Source organism: Primulina huaijiensis, chromosome 13 (genome assembly GCF_012295235.1).
Source record: "Primulina huaijiensis isolate GDHJ02 chromosome 13, ASM1229523v2, whole genome shotgun sequence".
Lineage (NCBI taxonomy): Eukaryota > Viridiplantae > Streptophyta > Magnoliopsida > Lamiales > Gesneriaceae > Primulina > Primulina huaijiensis.
This window is the reverse complement of record NC_133318.1, coordinates 17,835,243-17,861,356: the sequence shown is the minus strand read 5'-3', so window position 1 is coordinate 17,861,356 and position 26,114 is coordinate 17,835,243. Positions and strand designations below refer to the sequence as shown.

The following is a 26,114-nucleotide window of genomic DNA, read 5'->3' as shown; positions in this document are numbered from 1 at the left end:
TTGATTTTTCTATATTTGAGTATTTGACAACTGAATTATATGTCTCGAGAGATTTCAAAAAAAAAAAATATTCGGGATATCACATCCCTACCCGACGGGATCCCGAATGTTCGGGATCCCGAACATTCGGGTCCCTACACTTGTCGGGTACGGGATTGGGGAAAAAAAAGATTCCCAATTTTTATCGGGACGGGGATTGGGTAGGATAGTTACGGGACGGGTCCCTACCTGATCCCACCCCTAAATAGTGGACACTAAAAAACTTACCAAGTTTGTTAAAAGACTAATTTGATGTAATATTTCCTTTCAAGCCTTTGTCGGCAAACAGTGGTGATTAATTTTGAGGAAATGACGGGTCGTATTTTGCAGGCTGTGTTGAAAAGTTACAAAAGGAAGGAAATTTCATACTCAATTCAATAAATGCACACGGTTTCGCACCTCAAAATTCGACTATAAAAATAAAGATACAATTCGATCATTTCATTCATCCCTTCTTCGAGTTTTCTATCATCTTATAGCATTTGAGTGCTTAGTTCTATAATATTTGTGAGGTGGTTGTTCTCCTGTATTAAGAGAGTGTGTGTTCTATTTGGAAATGCAGTTAGTGGGTTGTACACCATAAAATATTATAGTGAAATTTTTTTCATCTTGTCGGTGGTTTTTACCCTAATAATTTTTAAGGGTTTTCCATATAAATTTTGATGTCCAATTTATTATTTATTTTCATATTTATTATCTCCAATTGTCGCACGTGAGATCAACAACCTTGACTCCCGATATCTCTATAAACAAGACAAAATAAACGCGAGCCAGAATAATTCATCGGTTTCATGATAGTGAAATAAATTCGAATATTATATTTTACAGAGATCTCAAAATAATATACCTCAAAGCCCATTCTTTGATTTTTTACAAGTGGGAGACGCAACGCATACCATATCCAACATTGGTGGACTGATGAAAACCATACGAATAATCGATCGATGAATTAAGCCAATAACATCAAAACTCACATGTTGTGTTGGCTGAATCCTTTGCAAAAATTCTCATGCCAAAACAAACGTAAAGAAAACTGAGTTGCCAATTTAACATAATTCAAGATGGTATGTTCGAGGTCAAACAACCAGGTACAACATACGAAGGGCCAGCCAATCTAGTTTGACCAAGAAGCACGAATCAACCATTTACGTCAACTCAGAGAAAGAACCAGCAGTGCCTATTGCTCCTTACCGTGTAGTGTTCGAAGTAGGGAAACAAACAAAAATCGACCATTTACGCGCCAACATACACGTTCTGCACAGCATAGAAACAGGCACACATCAACCATTTCTCGTCACCACTAACATGCAAATTCCAAAAAAACTCCTATAAACAATGCAACAACACGCACGGGCAACAATCGCATGAAAAAAAAAAACATTAAAAAGAATAAATAAAAAGGAATGAAGATGGGAAGATGAAATCAACTCACTTTTCCGGTCGTTCATCTCGAAGGACATCATCTTCGCTGATTCAGATTCGAGCACAGCAAGCCACAATGATCGGCTCAAAAATTTATCTGCTATACGAACGGTTTCGACAAGATCAATCCCCGCTTTAAGAGAAACTTTAAATCAATGAAAAATGAAGGCACAAGTCACCAGCTCACGTCTATAATTATAGCCACACAGCACTTGAAATAATCTCAAAAGAGTAAGTCTCAGTCTCTTGTAAGACGGTCTCACGAATTTTTATCTAGACAGGTCAATCCTACCGATATTCACAATAAAAAATAATATTTTTTCATGGATGACTCAAATAAGAGATTTGACCCACAAAATTGATCCGTAGACCGTCTCACAAGAGTTTTTGTGATCCCAAAATTTTGAGTTACTGGCTCTAGTAATTGCTATTAATTTTTCGCAATTAAACTTACCATTTGATTAACATAATAATTATTAATTCACAAAATCACTTAATTAATTATTAAATTTGATGATAATTGCTAAGAGAGCCTTCCAAATTCAGATCTCCGTAAAAGGGTTTGTTTTAATTAAGTAATTAATTCTTGCACATTAAAGTTCTAATATATTTTCACCACTTTATTCTTATGGAGCAAGAGCAACTTGGGCAATCTGTCAAGATATTACTAATCTTTTTTTGATTATTTTGTTTGTTATCTAGATGGTTTAACGATGTTCGAAAACTTAAATGTAAGTTTAAATGCTTTTTTGGTATTTTTAAAAAGCATATTTTGAAGATTTATATGTTTAAGGAGTTCAATCGAGAAGCATGTTACAATATGTTTTAAATTAAGAAAATCTTTTTTAACATCACTAAATTATTCATTTCTTTGTGAAAATCCATTTATAATCAATAATATTATTAAAGAATTCAATAACATTGTTCCAATTATTCCTCATGAAATATATTAATTAGGACATTCCATCAGTAAGCCGATTTGGGCTGATTTATCAGATTAAGATATTATTGATTGATTTGGGAGTAATATTATGTAAGTCCGAACGTTTGTCGTTTTATAAAAAAAAATTATAAGTGGTGATAATGTTACAATTCAAATATATATAAAGGTATAGCAGATAAAGATTCACGTTTAATTGTTCTACCAGAAAGATAATTATTGCATTCAATAATATATCTTTCGAAAATTGCACTCCTTTCAATCAATGAGAATTAAACCCGTGATCTTGACTCTGATATCAATTTAAGACCGAGTATTTGTCGTTTTACCAAAAGTTATAGCTGGTGTTTACAGTACAACTCAAATCTATCAAATTTAATAGCAGCTCAAGTATTACGTTTCAATTGCTCTACCACTAGAGACATACAAAAAATCTTGTTAAACGATCTCAGAGATCTATTTTGTGATACCTATATTCTATTTGGGTTACCCATGAAAATATTATTCTTTCCGCCAAAAGTATTACTTCACAAAAAACGATACTTTTTATTGTAAATGTGAGCAGAGTTGACTGTCTCACGTTACAATCTTCTCGTAGAGACAATTATTACACCAACACATTACATAATTGTTTTAAAATTTATAATATATTGAGTTAAAATGGATATAAATTTTCTTTATAAAAATAATAATTATATTCAATGTATGATTTCCCGGGCTTTTTGCCAGAGTTGAAAAGCTAAGCCACTCGTTCCCTCTCTATTGTTTATTCTTCTTTTCTCCCATTGATCAAATATGCTTTCCACGTTCAATGACAGCTCCTCAAGATTGAATTTTTTTCTTATTAGAAAATCAAAATCATTAAACTCGGTCACGAAATTTGATGAACTAGGGAAAATCAGAGAAACCCTTTTCCCATCTTACGATTTCCTCGCGGAGAAGAGGGGTTTTTCCTTGTCTATTTTTCCTGGTGAATCGATTGAAGAGGCTTCCAATCTTGATAGATTGTTCCAATGTGTTTGGTGTTTTTGGATTCAAGTTACTGAGCTTTGAAGATTATGGTAAAGGAAGAAAGGAGCGTACATAAATCCAGGTCTTTTCAATTTCGGAAAATGTTCGATTTCATCAATCAGCATGATGAGAAGATAGAAAATATGCGTGAAGGTGCGGCATCGCCTGAGGTACCGGAAGCTCAACAAATAGATAGTGATTTGGATAAAAGCCCCGTTTCTAAATCGATACCTAGATTAGGGAATTGCAAAAGGGAAAGGCCGGTTTCGGGTAATCTTCGACCTCACATTTGATTCAGTTTAATCCAATGTCATTGATTCACTCACACATAATGATACATTCTTGGTTTTTCGTTTTTATTCTTGTTCGTTAATGATGCGTTGGGAATTCGATATTAATTATTTCGTTCGGTTTTAGATATGGAATTGATGAAGGAAAGATTTGCCAAGTTGCTTCTAGGAGAGGACATGTCCGGTGGAGGAAAGGGTGTTTCTTCTGCTTTGGCCTTGTCGAATGCCATCACAAATCTTGCTGGTAAAGTTCACATCAATGTGATTATGAGCAGAAAAATAAAAATAAATGGGATTGCTGTTCTGATATTACAAGGCCAAATTAGATTTTCGCGGTTATTTTACCTCCTTCTTAGGTATGGTGTACATTACTTAGCGACCCATGATCAAAATCTTGCAGCTTCTGTCTTCGGAGAGCAAAGTAAGCTAGAGCCCATGTCTGTAGAGAGGAAGGAAAGATGGAAAAAGGAAGTAGATTGGCTTTTATCAGTTGCAGATTATATAGTAGAATTTGTTCCTTCTCAACAGAAATCAAAGGATGGAACAGACATGGAGGTAAAATATCATTTGTCATTTTCCTCTAGAAAAGGGCAATATATTTCATGAGTACTCACTGTATTTTATGATAATATTTTGCATGTATTTATTTCATGTTTCTTAGATAATGTTGACTCAACAAAGGAGAGACCTTATGTTGAACATTCCAGCTTTACGCAAGCTTGATGCAATGCTTATCGTAAGAATATGCTACTTATGTCTCTTGCAAAATCATTAATTACTTTTACTCTTGTTACTTGACAGACGTAGTATTGAAATTATAACGGCAGGGTATCCTGGAAAACTTTGAAGGCCAACAAGAATTCTGGTATGTTTCAAGAGATGCCGATGAGTCTGAAAAGGGGATCCAAAGAAATGATAAATGGTGGCTGCCTACAGTAAAGGTTCCCCCGACAGGACTTTCAGAAGAATCTCGGCAGTTTTTGCAAAAGCAGAAGGAAGCTGTAAATCAAGTATTGAAAGCGTCCATGGCCATAAATGCTCAAATACTTTTAGACATGGAGATCCCGGATAACTACATTGAATCGCTCCCCAAGGTTTGTGGGAAAGGAGAATATTTCTTGTATTAGAATGTTGATTAGAAAATTATTATCGTTTTTATGATTTGTGTTTGTGCTGGTATCTTGCAGAATGGTAGATCAAGCCTAGGTGAACCGGTCTATAAAAACATTACCATTGAGTTCTTTGATCCTCAGCAATTCCTTTTGACAATGGACATGTCATCGGAGCACAAAGTTCTTGACCTAAAGAACAGAATTGAGGCATCTATTGTGATATGGAAAAGGAAAATGCACCAAAAGGATGGGAAATCTGGATGGGGTTCGGCTGTGAGCTTGGAGAAGAGAGAGCTTTTCGAAGAACGAGCCGAGACTATCTTACTCCTTCTCAAACATCAATTTCCCGGAATTCCTCAATCCTCACTCGACATTAGTAAAATCCAATACAACAAAGTATGAATGAAAATAAGAAAAAAAAACATTTGATTTCTATCTTTTCCGATACCAAGAAACCATCACTTACTATATTAGCTATTTTGTTAATTCCAAGTTCCAACATTGTAGGATGTGGGGTTGTCAATACTTGAAAGCTATTCTAGGGTACTGGAAAGCTTGGCCAATACAGTGATGTCTCGTATCGAGGATGTCTTATATGCAGATTCTCTAGCCCAAGATCCATCACTTGAAGCTGGAACGTGGAATCAATCAACGAAATATTCCTCTCAATCACAGCCACTAAGCCGAGAGGATGAGGCCGGGAATTTGAGTTCTGCAGCAGAGACTCCGACAGGTTCAATGACTTTGTCCGATTTCATGGGGTGGGATGTAGAGCCTCCCGTGACAAAAATCAGGAAGAATCATTCGACCGGTAACTTCTTGTCTTCTACTAGTCAGGATGAAGAAGAAATATTGGTGACAAAACCTGCTCATGTTAACATTATCAAGAAGTTATCTTACACTGATAAGCTTGAGATGAATAGTTTGAGAAGTCCTACTTCTCAACATTGATTCATTCGCGGAGAAATATAAAAATAGATACAGATAACTGTATGCAATAAGCTAAAACAGAACAAAGGTTTAACCTTTAATGTACAGATGCTGATAACCTTTGAGTCGTCCATCATTTGAGTTAGCTTAATGATTGCCCTTCCTTCCAATTTTGGATAGGGAAGCAGCACAAGTCGCCTGCCCTTTGGTACTTGGAGTGGTTTGTATTTGTTCCCTTCTTGTATCTATGAAACTTGTCTAATTTCATTAATACGGAATTTTGTCATTGTTTCTTAATTTGCTTAGTTGATTACATGACCATCTTCTGGAGTAAGGCATGTTATGCATAGATATGAGCCACGGAGCCATGTATGTAATATATTCTCCCAAGTATTATAGGAATGATTTTCGACTCTGTCGGGTCGGTAATAGGTCCGGGTATAATCATACCTGGCCAGTTCCCGACTCTGTTGGGTTGAGCATGAATATGATCAAACGGGAATTGGGTTTGGATATAAGCATTAAATTTTAGGCAAAAACTTGTGTGAGACAGTCTCACGGATCGTATTTTGTGAGACAGATTTCTTATTTGAGTCATCCATGAAAAAGTATTACTTTTTATGTTAAATGTATTATTTTTTTATTGTGAATATCGGTAGGGTTGATCTGTCTCGCAGATAAAGATTAGTGAGACTATCTCACAAGAGACCTACTCTAAATTTTATATCCGTACGGCTACATGTCTGGTAACAATTCTTTTAGTCATATAGTGTTTGTGGAATAATGCAAATGATAAATATGTTTTGAAATCTACTTTTATAACAATATAGAAAATCATATCATTTGACAGTTTTTTTTTTTTTTTTTTGAGGCAACATTTGACAAAATTTTATATGATTATTTATTTGTTGGTAATTATTATGCGTAAAAAATGTTTCAGTTTGTCATTTTTGTGTTTGATTGAATTGATTTTGTAATAAGACTTTATTGAATTAATTTTTTATTATTTTTGTTATAAACGTACTATTAAAAATGTTAAATGGTGGGTCAAACCTTTTAAACTTCGGTTATGAGTCGAGTTAAATATAAGGTTAATATAAGGTTAAGTTTTAACAGATTAAAATTAACATAATTTCTTGCGTAATTTTATCTGGCGTCCTCGACCCAAACTCAACCTATTGTGATCCCTAAATGTACCATAATCATTAATCCCATAATCATCAACGCATGTGTATGCATATTCTCCAACGTAGCATTGGTGTGTCCGATGTATCATTTATTACACTTGGTAAGCAAAAAGTTTTGAAATTGAAAGGTCCAACTATTAGCATAAAAAGGGGCGGTATTTGGAATATCCAATTTCATGCTGTAACCAAAGACAACAACCTGTCACACTAATTAACTAATCATAAAAATTTTTATGAGATCGTCTCACGTCTCATGGATCAATTTTTTTAAACGAAATTCTATCTGATTTAAATTTTGAAAAAATATTATTTTTATTTTAAAAGTATTACTCATCACACTCTGTATATGGATCAGATCAATATATTTCATGAATATAAATCCGTAAAATCGGCTCACAAAATACCTCGATTGTTTTTTTAATCATTCTTATTTTTTTATCAAAAAAATAAATCAGAATAAATCCAAATAGATTTGTTAAATTTTTTTTTATTTTTATAATTAAAAGTGTGAACCCCACACCAAAAGAGTATTAAAAATAGATCCAACCAGAAGCCCATGGGCCTGCTGTGTCAGATAGATTCCTTGAAAATTGGGCATCATCTCCCCGTGTTGTCTCACTTCCCAGGTCAGTCATTCATCTTCTCTCTACTCTATTCTATCCTATTCTCCTCCAGTTTATGCAGAACAGAACAAATATGACGGTGCATGCCAATGAATTCATGGAGTCTCACGCGAAGATTCCTGAAATCAAATTCATCAAACTTTTCATCAACGGTGAATTCGTCGACGCTTTATCAGGTTCCTCACTCCTCTCTCTCTCTCTATTTCCGTAACTGTTTTTTTTCCGAGTCTTCTGATTGATTCGTCGATACACATATATATATCACGCCTACTAGTTTTGCGCGGTTTACAGCTGAACTTCTAGCTCGTTCAGCTGCAAATTTATGCGTGATTTTCATACAAGTCTTGTGGAGCAATTGATAAGAACATGAAGATACTGCTCGTTTCGTCGCTTGCAAATTTTTATACGACAACTTGGAAAACATGAAAGTTCGTTCAACATGAGACTGATTTTTATTTATTTATTTATTTGCCGTGGTCGTTTCAAGAGGTTGAATAAAATATTTGATGGAAAATGATACAGATTGGCTAGCTTTGCATAAAACGGAGTTACATAGACCACTAGGGAATCGTTCGCCGTTCATTGAATCTGGTCGGCGTTAAAAATTATAATATTGAAAATTTAAATTAAATTTGACAAAACTGAGTTTAGATTAATACATTTTGGGTGTAAAAATTAAGGTGAAATGTGTAATTGCGTGTTGAATCAGGAAAGAGATTTGAAAGCATAGACCCGAGAACGGAAGAAGTGATTGCGAACATTGCTGAAGGAGACAAAGAAGACATCGATTTAGCGGTCAAGGCTGCACGGGAGGCCTTTGATCTTGGTCCATGGCCTCGCTTGCCCGGACGTGTAAGTCATTTATTCACTTCTTTTCCAATGATTATATATACTTAGTGTTACGTGGCAAAATTTTTGTTTTATAATTTTTATGTAAAAAATATATGTTATTTTATTAAAATATGATATTTATATAGATTTGTGATTTGAACTTTTAGATAAGATAGATAAAAAATCGAAAAAAGATCGAGAGTTATACAAAAATTACTAATAAATTCATACCAGCAAAGTTAGTTAACAAATATTATAAATGATAAAACTGTAAAATAAACTTTGTTATCATATTAACGTGTCAAAATTAATTAGTATGAGGTGATGAAGTTTAATAATATAGTATATGATATAGAAGTATAGATAAGATGTGACTCAACGTATAATTTCAATAAGATCTCGTATTCGAGTCATGTGAAGAAAAATTTATGTAATGAGAAAGCTTATATACCATAATAAATCTGATTTTGTTGTGCTGTTAATTTGGATTTAATATATTTGGTGATTCGGTTTGAAAAATATGTCATGGAATTAATAAGGGAGATTGCGACAATTTGTCGGGTTAATAAAATATTTGATCGTCGTCAATTTTTTTTCATTTGATATTTTATTTGACTGAATTAGTCCATAAGAATAAATAATATTTTTTGAGACAATAATACACTTTGATATAGATATAACTTTGATATTAGTATAGAAGTCAAGCTTGTCTCCCATCGTTATGTATCTATTTAACTTATTTAATTGGCTTTGTCGGATGGTTGAATTTCACAAATTTACTGTTGATTAATTTTAAAATATTTCATGTAGTTAATAATTTTATTAATTCATTTGGCAACCTTACATGTTAATTAAAATGAAATTTTGGAACAAAAAAAAATAGGGGATGATTTTCTTTGTACTTTGCCTTTCTCAAGGCATGACCCGTGTCAATGGTAAGTTTGGGACGAATTCTCGTATCAGAAAAAAAGTGTAGTGGTTGCCCTGAATTTTTTTCAAGGTAGTGCACTAGTGCTACATTGAGAAAATATTGTGATTAAAAAAATCATTTTTGGAAGTTATGAAAATGAAAATAAAAATAAACATACGGTTATGTTTGGATAAGTACTTATAAAACATTTTTATAAAAGAAAATTTTATAAAATGTTTTAAAAGTTGTTTTTATGAATAAATATGTATTTGAACAAATATTCTATATAAACGGATTTAGAGTTGAAGACAACTATTTTTAAAAAAATATATTTTAAAGACCATTATTGTATAATAACTTTTTAATTTGTGTTTGATCTGCATTTTTTTATTATAAATATATATATATATATATTAATTATTGTTTAAAAATTATATTGAAAGAACACTTTTTTAAAATATTTTTCAAAATTATTGAAAAAATCTACCTGAAATTTCTGTAATTGGAGAGGCGTCTGATTTGCATGATAGCTCATGCTTTTAAGCCCGTCCTTATTTCAAGGTGCCGACATTTCACATATGATTTGACTTACTTGCGTCAATATCTATTAATTATCTTAATCGCTACTACAATAACTCGTGCGTGGCAAAGTCAATATTTACTTTCTTTTTATTAATTTCATGGAAATTTTTTATTTGTAATATGATTTGTTCATATTTTATCATAATTAAATAAATTTATGTAATTTTAAATCTATTAGTGTATGTGACACAGCCTTAATATATCAAGTGATTTTTCATATATTTGAATATTTAGATGACCAAGTAAAGAGGCCTATACATAGTCTGGAGAATTGTCGTCGGTCCTCTACCACTTCATTAAGATATTTTTTATTTGAATTATTGGACATCCCAAAAAGTCGACCATCTTTTCAATAAAACAATCTCAAAGCCATGTTCAGTATACAAATAACAAAAAAAGAAGAAGTTTGGTCCAGTGGAACGGTCTTGGAAAGATCAGACTTGTGGCAGATTTGACTAATTTGGATCTGGGACTTTTTTAATATATATAATTTGGGGGAGGGTGTCACGATTGTGTTGACACCCCAATTTCTCCAATATCCACTAGTTAAAATTATGAGCATGTCGGTATTTTAGTTAGATACAATTGATTATCACTATTACTAATGATCTGATTTTGAGTGAAATATACCGATTTAGGTTTCTTTTACAATTCTTTAGATGCAGGGGATAATGGATTTAGGTCGAGGCCCGAGGAGAGACATAGTTTTCGGGGGGGCCGTCCAGCATTAAATTTATGTCAGCAAATTCAAAATTATTTGAAAAATCATCAAATAAAGTGTATTAAAACGATAAAAGAAAATTACGTCAACTATAACATCCTAAGCATAATCGTTTGGGTAAATAATTTTTTGGTCCATTGATTTTTCTATTTTAGGCTTTGATCCACTTAATTTTTAAATTTTAGTTTTAATGCACTAATTTTGATTTTTGTAAATTTTTAGTCACCGTACTCTCTTTTATTAATCTTCGTCAAATCACTCTTTCCCAAAGTTCGTACATTTTGTTGAACGGAAGATGGGAAAATTATTACAATTGGTATCGAACTCAAAACTTTATCTCAAATTTGGGACCCGGATACAAAATAGAGTCAAGAGACGAAGACAACAAGAGACGAGTGGATGCGATCACCCCTCAATTTTCAAGTTTCAGAAGTGGGAACCCCAAAATTTTTTATATCATTTTTAAAAAAATTAGAAAAATAAATAATAAATAAAAAGGATTAAAACATGAAAAAGGTTGTCCTCATCTTACTGGAAAAGCCCTATCAATCAAGAGTGAAAAACTCCCAATCAAATTTCCCATATTTTCAGGTTTCGATTTCCATATTACCCTAAATCTTTGATTTTTTGTTATTCGTTAATTAATATTGGTAAGTTTTTATATTTTCATCAGCCTAATATTTTTTTATTTATAACCTATGAGATATCTTGAGGATTGATGGTTTGATTAAAAATTCTATGTCGAAATGTAAAGATCATGAGTTATCCCGGCCTTGGCTTCCTTTGAGACCTTCTCTCTCATGTGATTTCTAATGCATTTGGTGTGATGTCGTTGTGTCACTAAACTTAAATTCCTACTCTTTAAATAAAATTAGTGTAATGGTGAGCATGGTCGAATCCACAGGGAACGGGGATGATTTCTTTCGAGCAAAATGCAAGTAAATGGGGGATTTTTGTATATGAATTAAATAAAATACTAAACTAAATTTATACAAGAAATGAAAACAATAAATTTAAAGGATAATTAATCTACTAGAATCTTCACAAAATCAGATTTTTCACTTCTTGCAATTTTAGACAGCTGAAACATAATCACAAGGCGTGGCCACGTCTTGTTTCAAGACCTCTTCTGGTTTGACAATTCTATTTCAAAACTCTATCTTGAAAACTTCAAATGTGATAAACATCACCTTTTTAACTCAAATTTGCTCCAAGACCGTAAAAGTTCCTCCTACAATAAAATTACATAAAAATGTATCAATTAAACATATCGAAGGTTAAAATAATGAGAAATATGAAAATAAAAATACTAACTATTACGAGCTCATCAGCATTATTATTTATAGCTTTATCACACTCCTAGAAAGTGGTTTTTTTCCTTCCCCAACACTCGTATCTAGGACCTCCAAGTTTAAGTATCTAGATTCCTAGAGCGTAAGTATCAATTGAGCTACACTTTTTATTGTAACGACCGTGGGTATCCCGATCTTGGACTTCTTCTGAGGCATTCTCTCGTAAACGAGCCCTCTTTGAGACTTTTACCCTTACAGGCTTTCACATATATATCCATCCATGGAAATGAGTTCATTTCGCCTCCCTCAACATTCGAATCCAAGACCTCCAGTATAAATCCATATATTCTTAGAATGTGGGTACCAATTATGACTGTAAATGAATCCAGTCAGCTCGCAATCTTTTCGATCCAACTCGATAAATATTTGATTTATATTTTAATTTATTGAACTTGAACTAAAATTATTTTTTTCTTTGTTTGAAAACAGCTCATGAATCTTAATATTTTATTAATATAATATAATTATATATTAAAAATACATACATTTCAAGCCTTTTGGATGTTTCGAGCTTTCGAATCTTACTATTCGAATAATAGTTCGATTATCTCTCGAATATGTTCGAAGATTTGGATTCGAACTCGAATTTTTTTCGAACCAAACTCGAGCCAAAATTTTAAAAAATTTCGAGTTTTGAATCGAGCTCGAAATCGAATATATTTAATTTGAACCAAATTCAAACATTAAATTTTTACTAATATTTGACTCAATTCGCTTCGGTTGCACTTTAATACCAATTGAGAAAGGAACTCATTTCCAAAGATGTTGATATTCTATGAATAATGACGCATAGTAAAGCCCGTGAGGGAGAAGGCTCCAAAGAGAGTCAATTTACTGGAGAAGGTTTCAGAAACTCGAATCCAAAATCGGGATAGCTCATTATCGTTACACTAAATCTTTAATCATCAATTGTGTGAGATATCTTAGAGACGGATAGCTGGTAATTGTTAAGAAATATTTTTACAGTAAACAGACAATAAAAAAAATTTACTCTCTGTGTTTTCCTAGATAAATTTTTTCATATAAGTTATAATCAAAATAAGAAACTCAATTCTTATAGAAAAAGTTTGTATCATTGCAGGTACAATAATTTATAAATCATATACATGGATAGTTGTTTAAACTCTCAGTACCGACTGCATTTTTTATGAATTTGAAATTATGAAAAAAAATCTATTACAATTTAAAATAGATGAACATAAAAAAATATTTTAGTAAATGTATATTACTAATTTGACAATTTTTTTTTCTTTCATTTTTTTCTGGTTTTATTGCTATTTATCCGACATTTCATGGATGAAGCATCGACGATTTTGGCATTATGTACGTTAGGTGCTCTTATTTTTGTGCAAGTTATTTAAAAACCATGGTTTTAATTTTATTATTATTTCTTGTACCAAATTTAATATATTTTTATAATCATCTTTTTTTGCTGGAATATACGTGTCTATTTAAGAAATATTGTTACTTTGTGCATGCATGTCACTCTCTAAATTTACTTTTTGAACCGTTAGAAAATGCTGACCCCTTGGCTAGCTTGCATTTACGCTCACGCAAACTGTTTTGAGTTGTTGATATCATGTAGGCCTGCAGCTAAATCCAAATCCAAGCTAAATATCTAATAATGTATTAAACCTGGGCTGAATATGATTCATGTTTTATATGTGGCAGGAAAGAAGAAGGATAATGCTGAAATTCGCGGACTTGATTGATGAAAATTTGGAAGAGTTAGCGGCCTTGGATACAATTGATGCTGGAAAGTTATACAACATGAACAAGATACTAGACATTCCCGGTGCGGCAGAAACAATACGTTACTTTGCAGGGGCAGCCGACAAAATTCATGGGGAAACTTTGAAAATGTCTAGGGAACTACAGGCATATACTTTAAGTGAACCCGTTGGTGTCGTGGGGCATATTATTCCCTGGAACTTCCCGTCTACTATGTTTGCAATGAAAGTTGGCCCTTCGTTAGCTGCTGGTTGCACTGTGGTTGTTAAACCTGCGGAGCAGACTCCTCTCTCTGCTCTTTTTTACGCTCATTTAGCAAAGCGCGTAAGCTTTCTTATGAATTATCGTGATTTAGTATTTATGTGGGTTCTCATGGATTTGTTTTACACAACGCGGGCCCGACTTGTTAAATATAATGCTGCAGGCTGGAATTCCAAATGGAGTACTTAATGTTGTGACAGGATATGGACATACGGCTGGTGCCGCCATTACCTCTCACATGGACATTGACATGGTCATATACATTTGTATTTATTTGCAATGCAATATAGAAAAGTATTTTAAATCCTAAAACTTTTTCCCATGTATCTCATATCTGACGTGCCTCATCTGTTTGTTTGTTCCTTTGTTCAGGTTAGTTTTACGGGTTCTACAGAAGTAGGGCGCCTTGTAATGCAGGCGGCTGCGTCGAGCAATTTGAAGCCTGTGTCACTAGAACTAGGAGGCAAATCGCCCTTCATAGTTTTTGATGATGTAGATGTTGATAAAGTTGCAGATCTAGCTCTCCAAGGAATTCTATTTAACAAGGCAAAACAAACTTTATTACTATTTGATTTCTCATATGCAACCGTAGTAATGCATGAATGTTCCAGGGTGAAATATGTGTTGCTGGCTCCCGCGTTTTCGTTCAACAAGGGATATATGATAAATTTATCATCAAGCTCGCTGAGAAGGCAAAAACATGGGTGGTAGGGGACCCTTTTCACCCAAATGTTCGTCAAGGACCTCAGGCATGTATTTGATTTCCTTAGTAATTATCCGAAAAATTAAAAATGAAAAGAAATAAGAGAAGAAAATCAAGTTTCTGTTACTTTTAGTCAGAAACAATTAACATGCCAAGAAAACTGTGGAAACCCAGTATTGAATTATGTATAAATGGATTACTTAGCTGACGCTAATAGTACTTTCAAACTTTTCCTATGATTTTAGTGTGTAATAAATGAATTTATTCGTTAATGAACTCTGGGAAATACTTTTTTGGATGTTATTTATAAGGTTGATAAGAAGCAATATGAAAAGATACTTTCATATATTGATATTGGAAAGAAGGAAGGTGCCACTTTATTATATGGTGGAAAGCCATATGACAGAAAGGGTTATTACATTGAGCCAACAATTTTCGTAAATGTCACAGTAAGTATTTGATTTTTATCAAGTTTCTTTTATTTTGAGTAAGACATATGATGCGCCACATATGTATTAATTAATCTATTTGTATAGGACGATATGACTATTGCAAAGGAAGAAATATTTGGGCCTGTAATGTCAGTTCTCAAGTTCAAGTAAGTTCATTTTTTATATTCTTCTGAACGGTAATAAACAATTTGATCCCCTTAGCTCTATCACATATTGTTCACAGTTTGATTGTTGTGTCTTAGCTTCACTGTTTCATTTGACAAAACTATCCTTGGGGAAAACTACTATCAATATATTTAATTAAATTGGTCCAAGAATCGGCACTACACTGCCACTCAACTTGTAATGCAGTTGCATAAATATCTCCCAAAGGAGAAGAGACCTGGGTTTGATCCAGGTGATGACGGAAAAACTCTGTAAACAAAAAAAGGGTCCAAGAATCGTAAATCGTCTTAAATATAAACATTTATGCACTATCCCCCACCATCCACTATCCATTTCTTTCCTACAAAACACTATGAACCACTATAATCTCCAGTACTCCAGTATCCATTTCTTTTAGAAAAATAGTATATAGTATACGTGCACATTACGTTCATGAGTTTATGTACTAGAATTTTAATGTTCGAAAACTGAGGAAAAATAAACATATGATGGAGACAATCATTGACATTCTTTTTTATGTTTTCGCTTTATAATTTTAGAAAAGGAAGTAAAATGGAAGGTGTCCTCAACACGAAATTTTATACTTAATTAGATATCACATATTTTTATACATGTGTGTGTGTCTGTGTATATTGTGCTAAGATTCGTTCCAATTGAATTTGTAGGAGTGTTGAAGAGGTGATAAAGAGAGCTAATGGTACAAAGTATGGATTAGCAGCTGGGATTATGACAGATAACTTGAATACAGCGAACACAGTCTCGAGATCAATCCGAGCCGGTGTTGTTTGGATCAATTGTTATTTCGCTTTCGACAATGATCTTCCCTACGGAGGCTATAAAATGAGCGGATTCGGAAGAGACTGTGGACTGGAATCTCTTCATAAGTATCTTCAGGTTAAATCCGTCGCAACTCCCATTTATAATTCGCCATGGCTCTAAGCTAGTTGCATGGCCAACTTATTTTCTATTGCTTGATATAATAATATTAATATTCATTGTGAAAATGTGTTTTAGTGATTATAAATTTATGTTTTTTTATATGGAAGGTGAGATTATGTAATCAGTATGTCATATGTACTTTATTCCAATCCTGAAGTATAAATAATTTATGAATAAAATTTTTGTTCAATATATATCAGAATTCAAGAAAAGTATGTCACTCATAAATAAAAGATCTATCCTCCTATTGCTAGATAAAGATTTTATACGGAATAAAAGATTGAGATGTACCCAACATACATTCATTATATGTATCGAATGTGCATGTTGTTGGTTCCGGATGTGGTACAATCGATCACTTTAGTTGTCAATATTTCCCCTATTTGTAAATATAAAATGGTCCATCAAGTATGTTTTTGTTATTTGTAAATATAAAATGGTCCATCAAGTATGTTTTTGTTATAAATTTAATGTATATGTAAGTACAAAAACTTCTATAAGATCGATTCGCGGATTAATTTTGTGAGATGGGTATCCTATTCGACTTGAATCGTGAAAAATATTATTTTTTTATGTCAAAAATATCAATTTTAACTGCAAATATGGGTCGAGTTGACTTGTCTTACAAAATACATATTCTATTAAACACTCGCTATAGAAATCTATGTGGACACCGCTGAGATAGCGTCTACCTATTAAATGTAATGAAATTGTACATCCAATAAAAAGATGTTGCAACATAAGAGTATTATTTAGCAAAGAAATTATGTTTTTTTATACAATGTGATAGATTTGAATTTTCTCATTACAACCAGTTATAAGTTTTGTTAACCAACAAATCTTCAATCTTACAATTAATATCAGAGTCAAAGTCACATGTTCGATTTTCGTTCATTAAAAAAATACAATTATTGAGAAAAAGATTGTTGAAATATAATAATTATCGTATGAGATATGTAAAAGAGGAAAAAATTCAGTCCTACCGCTCTGTATTGATTTGAGTCAAATTTTTATTTATTATAAAATGATTTTTTTATTTATTATAAATAAAATGTGTGTGTATATATATATAATTGGTATTGATATAAAATAAAATTAGAGGGTTTGATATAAGCTATATATGTGTTAATATAACATTAATGAACTTTATATTTTTTTATTATGTTTTGGTTAGTATGGACTAAGGATAAGTTTACGGAAATTTAAATAGTCTAGGGGTAGTATTGTAGATATGTGGAGAAAGTTGTCTGTACAGTACAACTTGCGCTACGACTCTATCCGTCTGGCATGGTGATTTGGTGGCATGCAAACGTGGAGGAGAAATGAATCATAAAGGTTTTTTTAGTCATTTCAAGTCCTCGTGATTTTTTATTTCAGAAAAATAATTTTAGTCTTTTATAATTTTTTTCCAATTTAAAATTTTTTGGTTATTAAATTTAAGTTTTAGTTATATATATTTTATTTTTGATAATTTAATATTTTTCTTGTTAGAAATGTTGATGTGATACTACATTTATTATTGATATATCAGTGTCACAAAAGAAAAAATATAAAACAAAATCGCAAAATGTGTTTATAGGACCAAAAGTTAATTTTCCATTTATTCTATGGATGATTATTGAAAGATTTTTTCCCCGATATTTAAATATTAAAAACGAGTAATAAAACAAATTTTTTCCATATAAATTATTTGCCAAATCAAAATTTTGGCTAATTTGTCAAACATTTCTCAAGCATATTTATCGGTCGTGCAAATAATTTTATTTTACAATTCCACATTTACTTTAAACTTTCATCTCACTCCATGATCTTTATAATTAAAACGAAAAACCATATTAGTTAAACGTTATAGATATTGATCTCGAGTATATTAGGTACGTTGATCATTCATCAATTTGCGTAGAGATTTGATCCAAAAAATTGTAGTTTACAATAACCTACTCGTGCATAATTTAGTTATTTTCTGACATGATGTTGATATAATGTTGACGTGTATAGTGTCAAATAAGTATTCTAGATAAAAAAATTGCTAAATTTTAATAAAATGAAATATACATAACTAAGACTGAAATTTAAACAATATAAAGAACTAAAATCGTAAATAAGCAGATATAAAAAAATTATTTTTCTCATTCATTTAAGAGTAGGTCTCTTGTGAGACGGTCTCACGAATCTTTATCTGTGAGACGAGTCAATCCTACCGATATTCACAATAAAAATAATATTTTTTCATGGATGACCCAAATAAGATATCCGTCTCACACAATACGACCCGTGAGACCGTCTCACACAAGTTTTTTTCCCTCATTTAATAAACATTGTGTCTACTTAACTTAGAGGGTACATTATAGGGTACATTATCAAATGGAGGTTAAATATTTTGGCCAAACAGGCAACAGCCCACAACTTCTTGAAATCTATAAATAAATCCCTAGTTTATTTTAAGATCATCGGATATTTATCCTCTTCTATCTCTTATTTCATTTTAGTCTCTAATTTTCAAGCAACTCTTCTGTATCTTATTTCATTTTAGTTTCTAATTTTCAAGCAATAGCTCTTACATCTGAAAACTAAGACATTTAACAACTTCTTTTTTCCGAAAGATAGGAATGATAAATAATGTACGTATACATAATATATAGATAACATAATTATTTATAACTCTAATTTTTTTTTTTTGTAGAATTTGAGTCAAAAGTTATATGAGATATAAATTTATAACTAACTAATGTCATATCATTCGTACCAAACGGTAACTATTTTGAATACCTCACCAAACAAGTTATTATAATAAATAAACATTCATTATTTTTGTTTTAAAGATACATCTCATGCAACACATTTACAGAATATATCTCATTGTCCATACACACTTTTTTGAAACATAACATTAGTAGAAAATTGTTCAAACTGACTCGAATGTTAAGTATTTTGTATTGAAATTAAATTGAAAATATCTTTAACGTTTTCGAGCCTAATTTAGTTGTTTGACGGTTCACAAGCAAAGTTGGTCTCGAATTTAAATTCCATGTGGAATCCAAATCCAGAATGATTCAGAATTAAAAGCATTAAGGTTTCTAGCCATCACAAATTGACTAGCCACGTACAACCCCAAATACGTATGTGTTGCAAACTCGATTTTCAACCTTTAAATAATTTAAATGGCATCTTTGGGACAATCTTAGTTGGAACTCGGTTTAATATATACACAGCCGTCTTAAGAGTTTCAGTCCACAAAGATTTAGGAAGTTTGGAGCTACTTAACATGCTCTGCACCATGTCCAATAATGTTCGATTTCTCCTTTCAGCTACGCCATTTTGGTCCGAAAAACCAGGCATAGTATATTAGACAACAATCTCATGTTCTTGGAGAAACTTCGCAAACGGACCAGGTGCTTGTCCATTCTTAGTGTATATACCGTAATATTCTCCACCTCCATCTGTTCTCACGATCTTAATTTGTTTATCACATTGCTACTCCACTTCAGCCTTAAAACCCTTAAAGGCTTCAAGTGCTTCGTTTTTATTATGAAGCATGTAGATATACATGTATCGTGACTAATCATAAATGAAAGAGATGAAGTATTTCGAACTTTGCATGTCCATATCTGAACAACAAATATCTGAATGTATGATTTCTAATATTTATGTACTCCTCTTGGCACCTTTTTTAGACTTATTGGTCTGCTTTCCCTCTATGCAGTCCACACCGATCTCAAAATCAGTAAAATCTAAAGCACTAAGTACTTCATCATTCACTAATCTTTTAACCTTCTCTATGGAGATGTGTCCCAATCTCTGATGCCATAGTATAGAGGAATCTTCATTTATAACACATCTTTTAATACCTCCTTGAATATGCATAGCGGTGTTATTATTTTGTAAAGAAATAGAGAAAAGACTATCAATCATTGTACCATTTCCAATAAGATTTGATTTATAAAACAAATTTATTAATTTATCCAAAAACTGAAATAAATAATCAAGAGGTACAAGTTTTGAAACTGAAATTAAATTCCTAGAAAAACTAGGAACATAAAAGGTCTTTTTAAATTTTAAAATATAACTACTATTCAACACTAGGCAGCAAGTCCCAATATGCGAAGACATGCGAAGACATCTTGTTTCTTGAATAGATGCTCCCCTCATTTTCTTTTGGCTTCCTTAGGTTTTGCATACCCTACAAGATATTTGTAACATGGATTGTAGAACTAGAATCAATCCATCATGTGTTATAAATCATATCAACCATATTAGATTCATAACAGACAAATGAAGCATGAATACCTTTCTTTTCAAGCCAATCCTTAAATTTATCGCAATCTTTCTTCATGTGTCTCGTCTTTTTAAAGAAGAAACACTTGGATTCTTTCTTGATGTCAGGTTGGGATGGAAGTATTCCTTTCTCTTTTCTCTTGACTTTGGCTTGTTTCTTAAATTTTTCTTGTGTAGTCATAAAGACATTATCACTTATTTCCATCAACAATCTTCCTTCCTCTTAAACACACATGGTCATTAATTCATTAATTGACCATTTATCCTTATGTATGTTGTAGGAAATTTTGAAGGGTTCATATTGTTATGGAAGAGTGCATAAAATATAGTGCAGAAGAAAAGTCTCAGACATTTTCACTTCAAGTGTCTTGAGCCGAGCCGCTATGTCCCGCATCTTCATGATGTGCTCTCGTACACCTCTCATACTGGTGAGCCTTAATGAAGAGAATTCCATAATTAGGGTGCTAGCAAGTGCCTTATCTGAAGACTGAAATTGTTCATCAATAGCTTTCAGTAATTCTCTGACATCATTATGCTGATCAAAAGAACCACGCATATTAGCAGAGATTTTGGTCTTTATGAACATTACGCAGAGTCGATTAGATCACTCCCGTTTTTTATAAAGATCAACATCATCACGAATGTTGTTTTCAGTAATAGCATATGAACCGTCTTTCCGTATAGCATAATCAATATCCATCCACCCCACTGAAGAAGAATTTTTTCTTTCCATATTTTATAGTTATCGCCCTTTAGTTCGAGAATGTCACATTTTATATCAGAAAAACTTGCAGGTTACATAACTGCACAAAATATCATATGCTTAAAATTTTGAGACAATATCATGTTTTACTAATGTAATTCATGTTTTAAAAATCTAGTGACATAAAATTTGCATGTGGGCTAAAATTTTAATTCAATAATATTTTTCTGTAACTTTATGATAAAACTATAAAAATGTATTTTCCTTAACTCTGGTGGGTAAATTAAGAAAAATAGAATTTGATATTTTAACCTAATTGGTTATATAAATATATTAAAAATCTCTGTGGGGTAAAATTTAGTATGTTTATATAATTAATTACAAGTGATGTCCATTATATGATCCAAATCCACTTAATGCATACTTTTTCATAATTAAGGATGATGTGGCTATTCCTCAATTATTTAAAATTATACGGTTCACGGGACAAAATTGGCTTAACTTTAATACTTTATATAATAATTATTTAGTAACATAATCAACATTTTCCAAGAGTGCTCCCAGGAAAGATAGGTAGTGCTAAGGCCCTTTAAATACCTAACTCCTAGTCAGAGCAACATTCCTCAGTGAGACCAATGGCGAGTCAAGGCAGTTTAAACCGATTTATGAAGAACTCCCTCAGATCATGTTTTATTACGTTACCTTATAATTATTATTCAACTTAATTATCCACATTAATTTATGTGAATCTTTATAAGCCAAAATTTTTCATTAAATAACTTTATATTCACATTTTTACTTAATATGAATAAATATGTTCTCATAGTGATAAAGTGAGAATTATTTGTTCATTTGTGAACATCTGAAATATTTTATTTTATAATATTATATTGACATCTTACTTGATATGTTCATTTCAAATTATAAATAACTTAATATAATTTAATATGAACATAATGTGACTATTGATGTACCAATTATTTTTAATATTATTTGCATTTTAAATTTCAAGAATAAACACAAATACAATATTAAATTTACATATACATATCAAAAACTTATCAATAATATTTGACATTATATCTAACATGCAAAAATAATTTCTAAACATGTATTAGAAATTACGTCGAACTTGGAATTATTTTAATGTGTAAAAATTATTTAACTAAATGCTATATGTATACCGAATTATACATATAACTTAATAACACATTTATCATTATTTATTTATTATTATTATTATTATTTTATTTTAAAAATAATAATAATAATAAAAAAAATAGTTAATGCAAGACCCACACCAATTTGACAATTGCAAGCCATTGTTTACCGACAAGAATTAGAGAATGGAAAATTTGGACAATTGGAGACGTGTGGGTCTTATTTCAATTTAATTTACTGAATGCTTTATCTGAATAATTGAATTCAAGCATTTCACATAGCTGCTCAATTCAATTGCCACAATCATGAATTTGGAAACTTCAAAGTCTTTTTTAAGCTTTCTTCTGCAACTTCTCCGAAAATATTTTGCTCTAAAAAATTCTTGTTTTATTTTTCAAATTCAAAAACTTTATACAATTTTCGAAACTTTAGCCGAGAACTTCAAAGTGCAACCAAGAACAAAATTCTCAGGTAAGTTTCTTAATATTATGTCCGACTTCAAGTTTCATTTTTTCTTACGCAAATTCCCAGAAGCAAAAATTTTCCAAAACTTCATGATATCCGATTTTCAAAAAATAAAAAATATATTTTCAAGGCAGAGGTATCACGGCTCTGATACCAAATGTTAGAATTTTTTTTCTCAAAATCATGTTTCTGCACATATATAAACATGATAATCAATATACGGAAATAGATCGAGTATTACCTCCGGCAATTGAATAGTTTGTAATTCCCCTGATTTTCCTTCGATTGAAGCCTTCTATGGTGTATATTTTTCTTATGAGGTGTGTGCTTGGGGACCTCAATCACCTCTATCATACCATCAACGAGAAAAGTCGGGAGTCTGAATGTCAAAAGAAGAAGCGTATGTCGTCTCAATTGTCAAAAATTTGAGGCTGCATGTACCGCGTTCATAAAAAACGGTAGGCTTCTTGGCGTCGTCAATTCCTACATTATATTTCTTTTAATATGTGTCATATTTCTTAAATGCGATCTATAATGAAACATGATGATTTACTTACTTTTATAGTTCCATATGAATGGCCGGAGCAGGTTATAGCAAGAACTTCTCCATTCTCGCTACAATCTTCTTGGCACAATTCTTGATGGTTCCACTACCACGGATCCTGAAACCCTTACCAAGATTAAGGTGTCTAACTCATTAGAAAAAAGTGTTACAAGGAGTAAAAACTTACGGCAGTTGTGTCATGCTCTTCTGAGAAGACCTTTAGCATCTCAAATGCCATGACAGATGATTTCTTAAGCTCCCTCAATCCTTTCAGAATATCCTTCATGTGCACTGATAGATCATGCAGTCCTTCTAAAATATGCAAGAATGCAGGTGTAAATAACAAAATGCAACTTTCTAGAAGGTTAACGCAAGCTGCGTGATATAGAAAAGCATTACATTATACCGTCTGTCAGTGGAACTGAAATCCTGGCTGTCCATCTTCTTCTTTTCATCGCTCCTGCACACAACTATCTCACCACCCTTTTCAATGTTGCTCCTTCGGCGTAGTACTAATGAAGGTGGACCAACGGGATTTTCCTCGTCTTCATTCTGCAAAACTTCTTTAAATTAACCCGCAAATATCCTGCAATTCTCGTCCAGTAAATCCTCGTAATCCCTCTCCAAGTCTTTGAGGGCAGAAGCCTGGTGACCGCTCATTTTCGACAAGAGTGTTGTGGAGTTGGAAACAATGGATAATTGTACATCACTATTATTGCCACCAGAATCGATATTAAAGGATGGATTGGAGGCCAAGATGTTTGATCTGTGATAGTTGTACCATTCGAGTACAGGGAGGAAATACACAAGAAACATTTCTTCGAACAGAAATGGCGCGATTTCTCGTCTGCACAACTAAGGGTCTGCGCAAAATACATCGAGAAGACTGAGAGAAGCATCCAAGGGACGGTGGGAGAGGGAGTAGGCTAGTGACAAAAGAAACGAAGAAAGAGCGGTATCGTCAGAAGAAAGAATAATTTCAACAAGATGGAGAGACGAGCATCGTATGGAGGAGCTGGTGGTGGAGATGGCATTTTCGATAGTTTGTGAGGCGAAGTTGAGGGATTTGGTGATCAAATGGGCAGGAAGTCTGTTCAAGAAAGCAAAGAAAACATGGCGGCGTAGGTCGGGTCGAGAGAGTGTTTCGGAGAAGAAGGTGGCTGTGTACTGTAGTATCTGTGTTGTTGTGGTGGTTCCGGCGGCCATCACGGCGGTCGGAAAACTTTTATTAACGGAGGTGGATTTGGAATGAACATTAATGGAGCTTGTTGTTGATAATTGGAGACGGACGGCCATGTCTATTGTCCACTTACCGCTCCGCAGAATGAATCTGAATTCTTAAATTGGTAGATATTCCGATTCAGAACATAAAAGTTGACCAGACCCACCAGCATGAATCTCACTCATTTTATATACCAAGTAACCGTATGAACACGTATAATTAATTTTTTTTTTGGAATTATTTGTAGAATTAATTTTAAAAAAAATATTTATAAACTTATATTGTTAAACTATTATGTGGATAATTTGATATATATTTTTAAAAAAATGATATGTAATTATAAAGATATTTATTATTTTTTTGTATAAATAATTTATGAAATTATAATAAAAAAAATGCGTATATTTTTTTGTTGTTGGAATGAAAGTAGTATTTTCATTTGAAAATTAATTTGTTTCGTGAGATGTTTAGAAAATATTCAAAAGAGCAAGTTAGTTAATATCAGGGACATATTATTTATATAATAATTTATATTATTAATTAAATTAATTAAATTGAATAAGCCGTAGTGAGATTCATTATTAGTCTAAAATGCATGGATTTTATAATACATTTATATTGAATTTATTATTTATTTGATAATTTAAATTATAAACTTTAATGTACATCTATTTTGGGTGAAAAATAACATTTTTTTAATAAAAAAGCACGATGCAACCATTCCACGATGCTATATATTTTACTAAATTCAGAAAAAAAAAATTTTAATTTAAAATTGTATTGGGCTATTGAGTCAACTTTTCCACAATTATATTATACAGGTGTAATTCACCAATAATAGTGTAATTTTAAGCTAATTATAAGATAGATCGACTAGATTTTTTTTTTTTTTAATTTTTGTAAATTTAGTTGGACTATTCACACTACTTCAAGCTGATGAATCTGTAGTTTAGAGTTAATAAGATTAGTTAAAGTTTTATGGAATGTAAAACAAGGTGTTTTTAGTTTGTTGTCCAGTTAGACATAATATAAATCTCTCTCAAATGAAAATTAATCTATGAGCTATCCCAATCTTGGGGCTCGTGCTCTCAATTTCTCACGCGTCATCAATACTTGAATGAAGGACCTCCAGACTAAAATAATTAAGTTCATAGAGTGTGAACTCAATTGATACTCACACATATATATAATAAAAATAAATAAATATATAATCATCTCACAACTTTTGGGGTGGCTCCATCCATATATGTATGTATACATGCTTGTGTGTGCGATGAGCGTAAACGAATCAAATTGACCAGAATATCAATAAAAATTAAAGGCGTGAATTCGTTTAGAATTAAGTATATTCGAGTCCTAGCTTGATTCAAAATTCGGATTTTTATTTTATTTTTTTGCTCGAGTTTCGGCTCGAAAGAAAATTCGAGTTCGGATCAAAATCATCGAACCTATTCACGAGTTATTTGAATTATTGTTCGAATATTATGGCTCGAGAATGAAGGTTTCGAAGTTCGAAACGTTCGAAAGGCTAGAAATATATATA

General features: G+C 32.0%; 2 protein-coding genes and 1 long non-coding RNA gene across 4 annotated transcripts; 2 read left to right on the top strand and 1 right to left on the bottom strand.

Annotated features, from left to right (window-relative positions):
* Positions 1 to 1,063: 1,063 nt before the first annotated feature.
* LOC140990964 (uncharacterized) lies at positions 1,064 to 1,629 on the bottom strand. Its single transcript, XR_012177739.1, has 2 exons — positions 1,472 to 1,629; positions 1,064 to 1,293 (listed from the first exon to the last, which is right to left on the bottom strand). It is a non-coding gene; the product is annotated as an uncharacterized lncRNA (long non-coding RNA).
* Positions 1,630 to 3,185: 1,556 nt separating this feature from the next.
* On the top strand, positions 3,186 to 6,041 carry LOC140991090 (rho guanine nucleotide exchange factor 8-like). The gene is made up of 7 exons (XM_073461011.1): positions 3,186 to 3,682; positions 3,830 to 3,946; positions 4,103 to 4,257; positions 4,364 to 4,438; positions 4,530 to 4,796; positions 4,890 to 5,210; positions 5,322 to 6,041. The coding sequence occupies exons 1-7, from the start codon at positions 3,460 to 3,462 to the stop codon at positions 5,763 to 5,765; spliced, it is 1,602 nt and encodes a 533-aa protein (XP_073317112.1). The 5' UTR covers positions 3,186 to 3,459; the 3' UTR covers positions 5,766 to 6,041.
* Positions 6,042 to 7,489: 1,448 nt separating this feature from the next.
* Positions 7,490 to 16,395, top strand: LOC140991702 (aldehyde dehydrogenase 1-like). 2 transcript variants are annotated; one of them, XM_073461816.1, is made up of 9 exons: positions 7,490 to 7,730; positions 8,264 to 8,406; positions 13,622 to 14,005; positions 14,106 to 14,195; positions 14,315 to 14,488; positions 14,554 to 14,691; positions 14,957 to 15,094; positions 15,182 to 15,243; positions 15,928 to 16,395. In XM_073461816.1, exons 1-9 carry the CDS (start codon positions 7,610 to 7,612, stop codon positions 16,199 to 16,201), a joined length of 1,524 nt encoding a protein of 507 aa, XP_073317917.1. In that variant the 5' UTR covers positions 7,490 to 7,609; the 3' UTR covers positions 16,202 to 16,395. The 2 variants fall into 2 exon arrangements, with proteins under 2 accessions (XP_073317917.1, XP_073317918.1); XM_073461817.1 differs by lacking the exons at positions 7,490 to 7,730; positions 8,264 to 8,406 and adding an exon at positions 11,097 to 11,189.
* Positions 16,396 to 26,114: the final 9,719 nt, after the last annotated feature.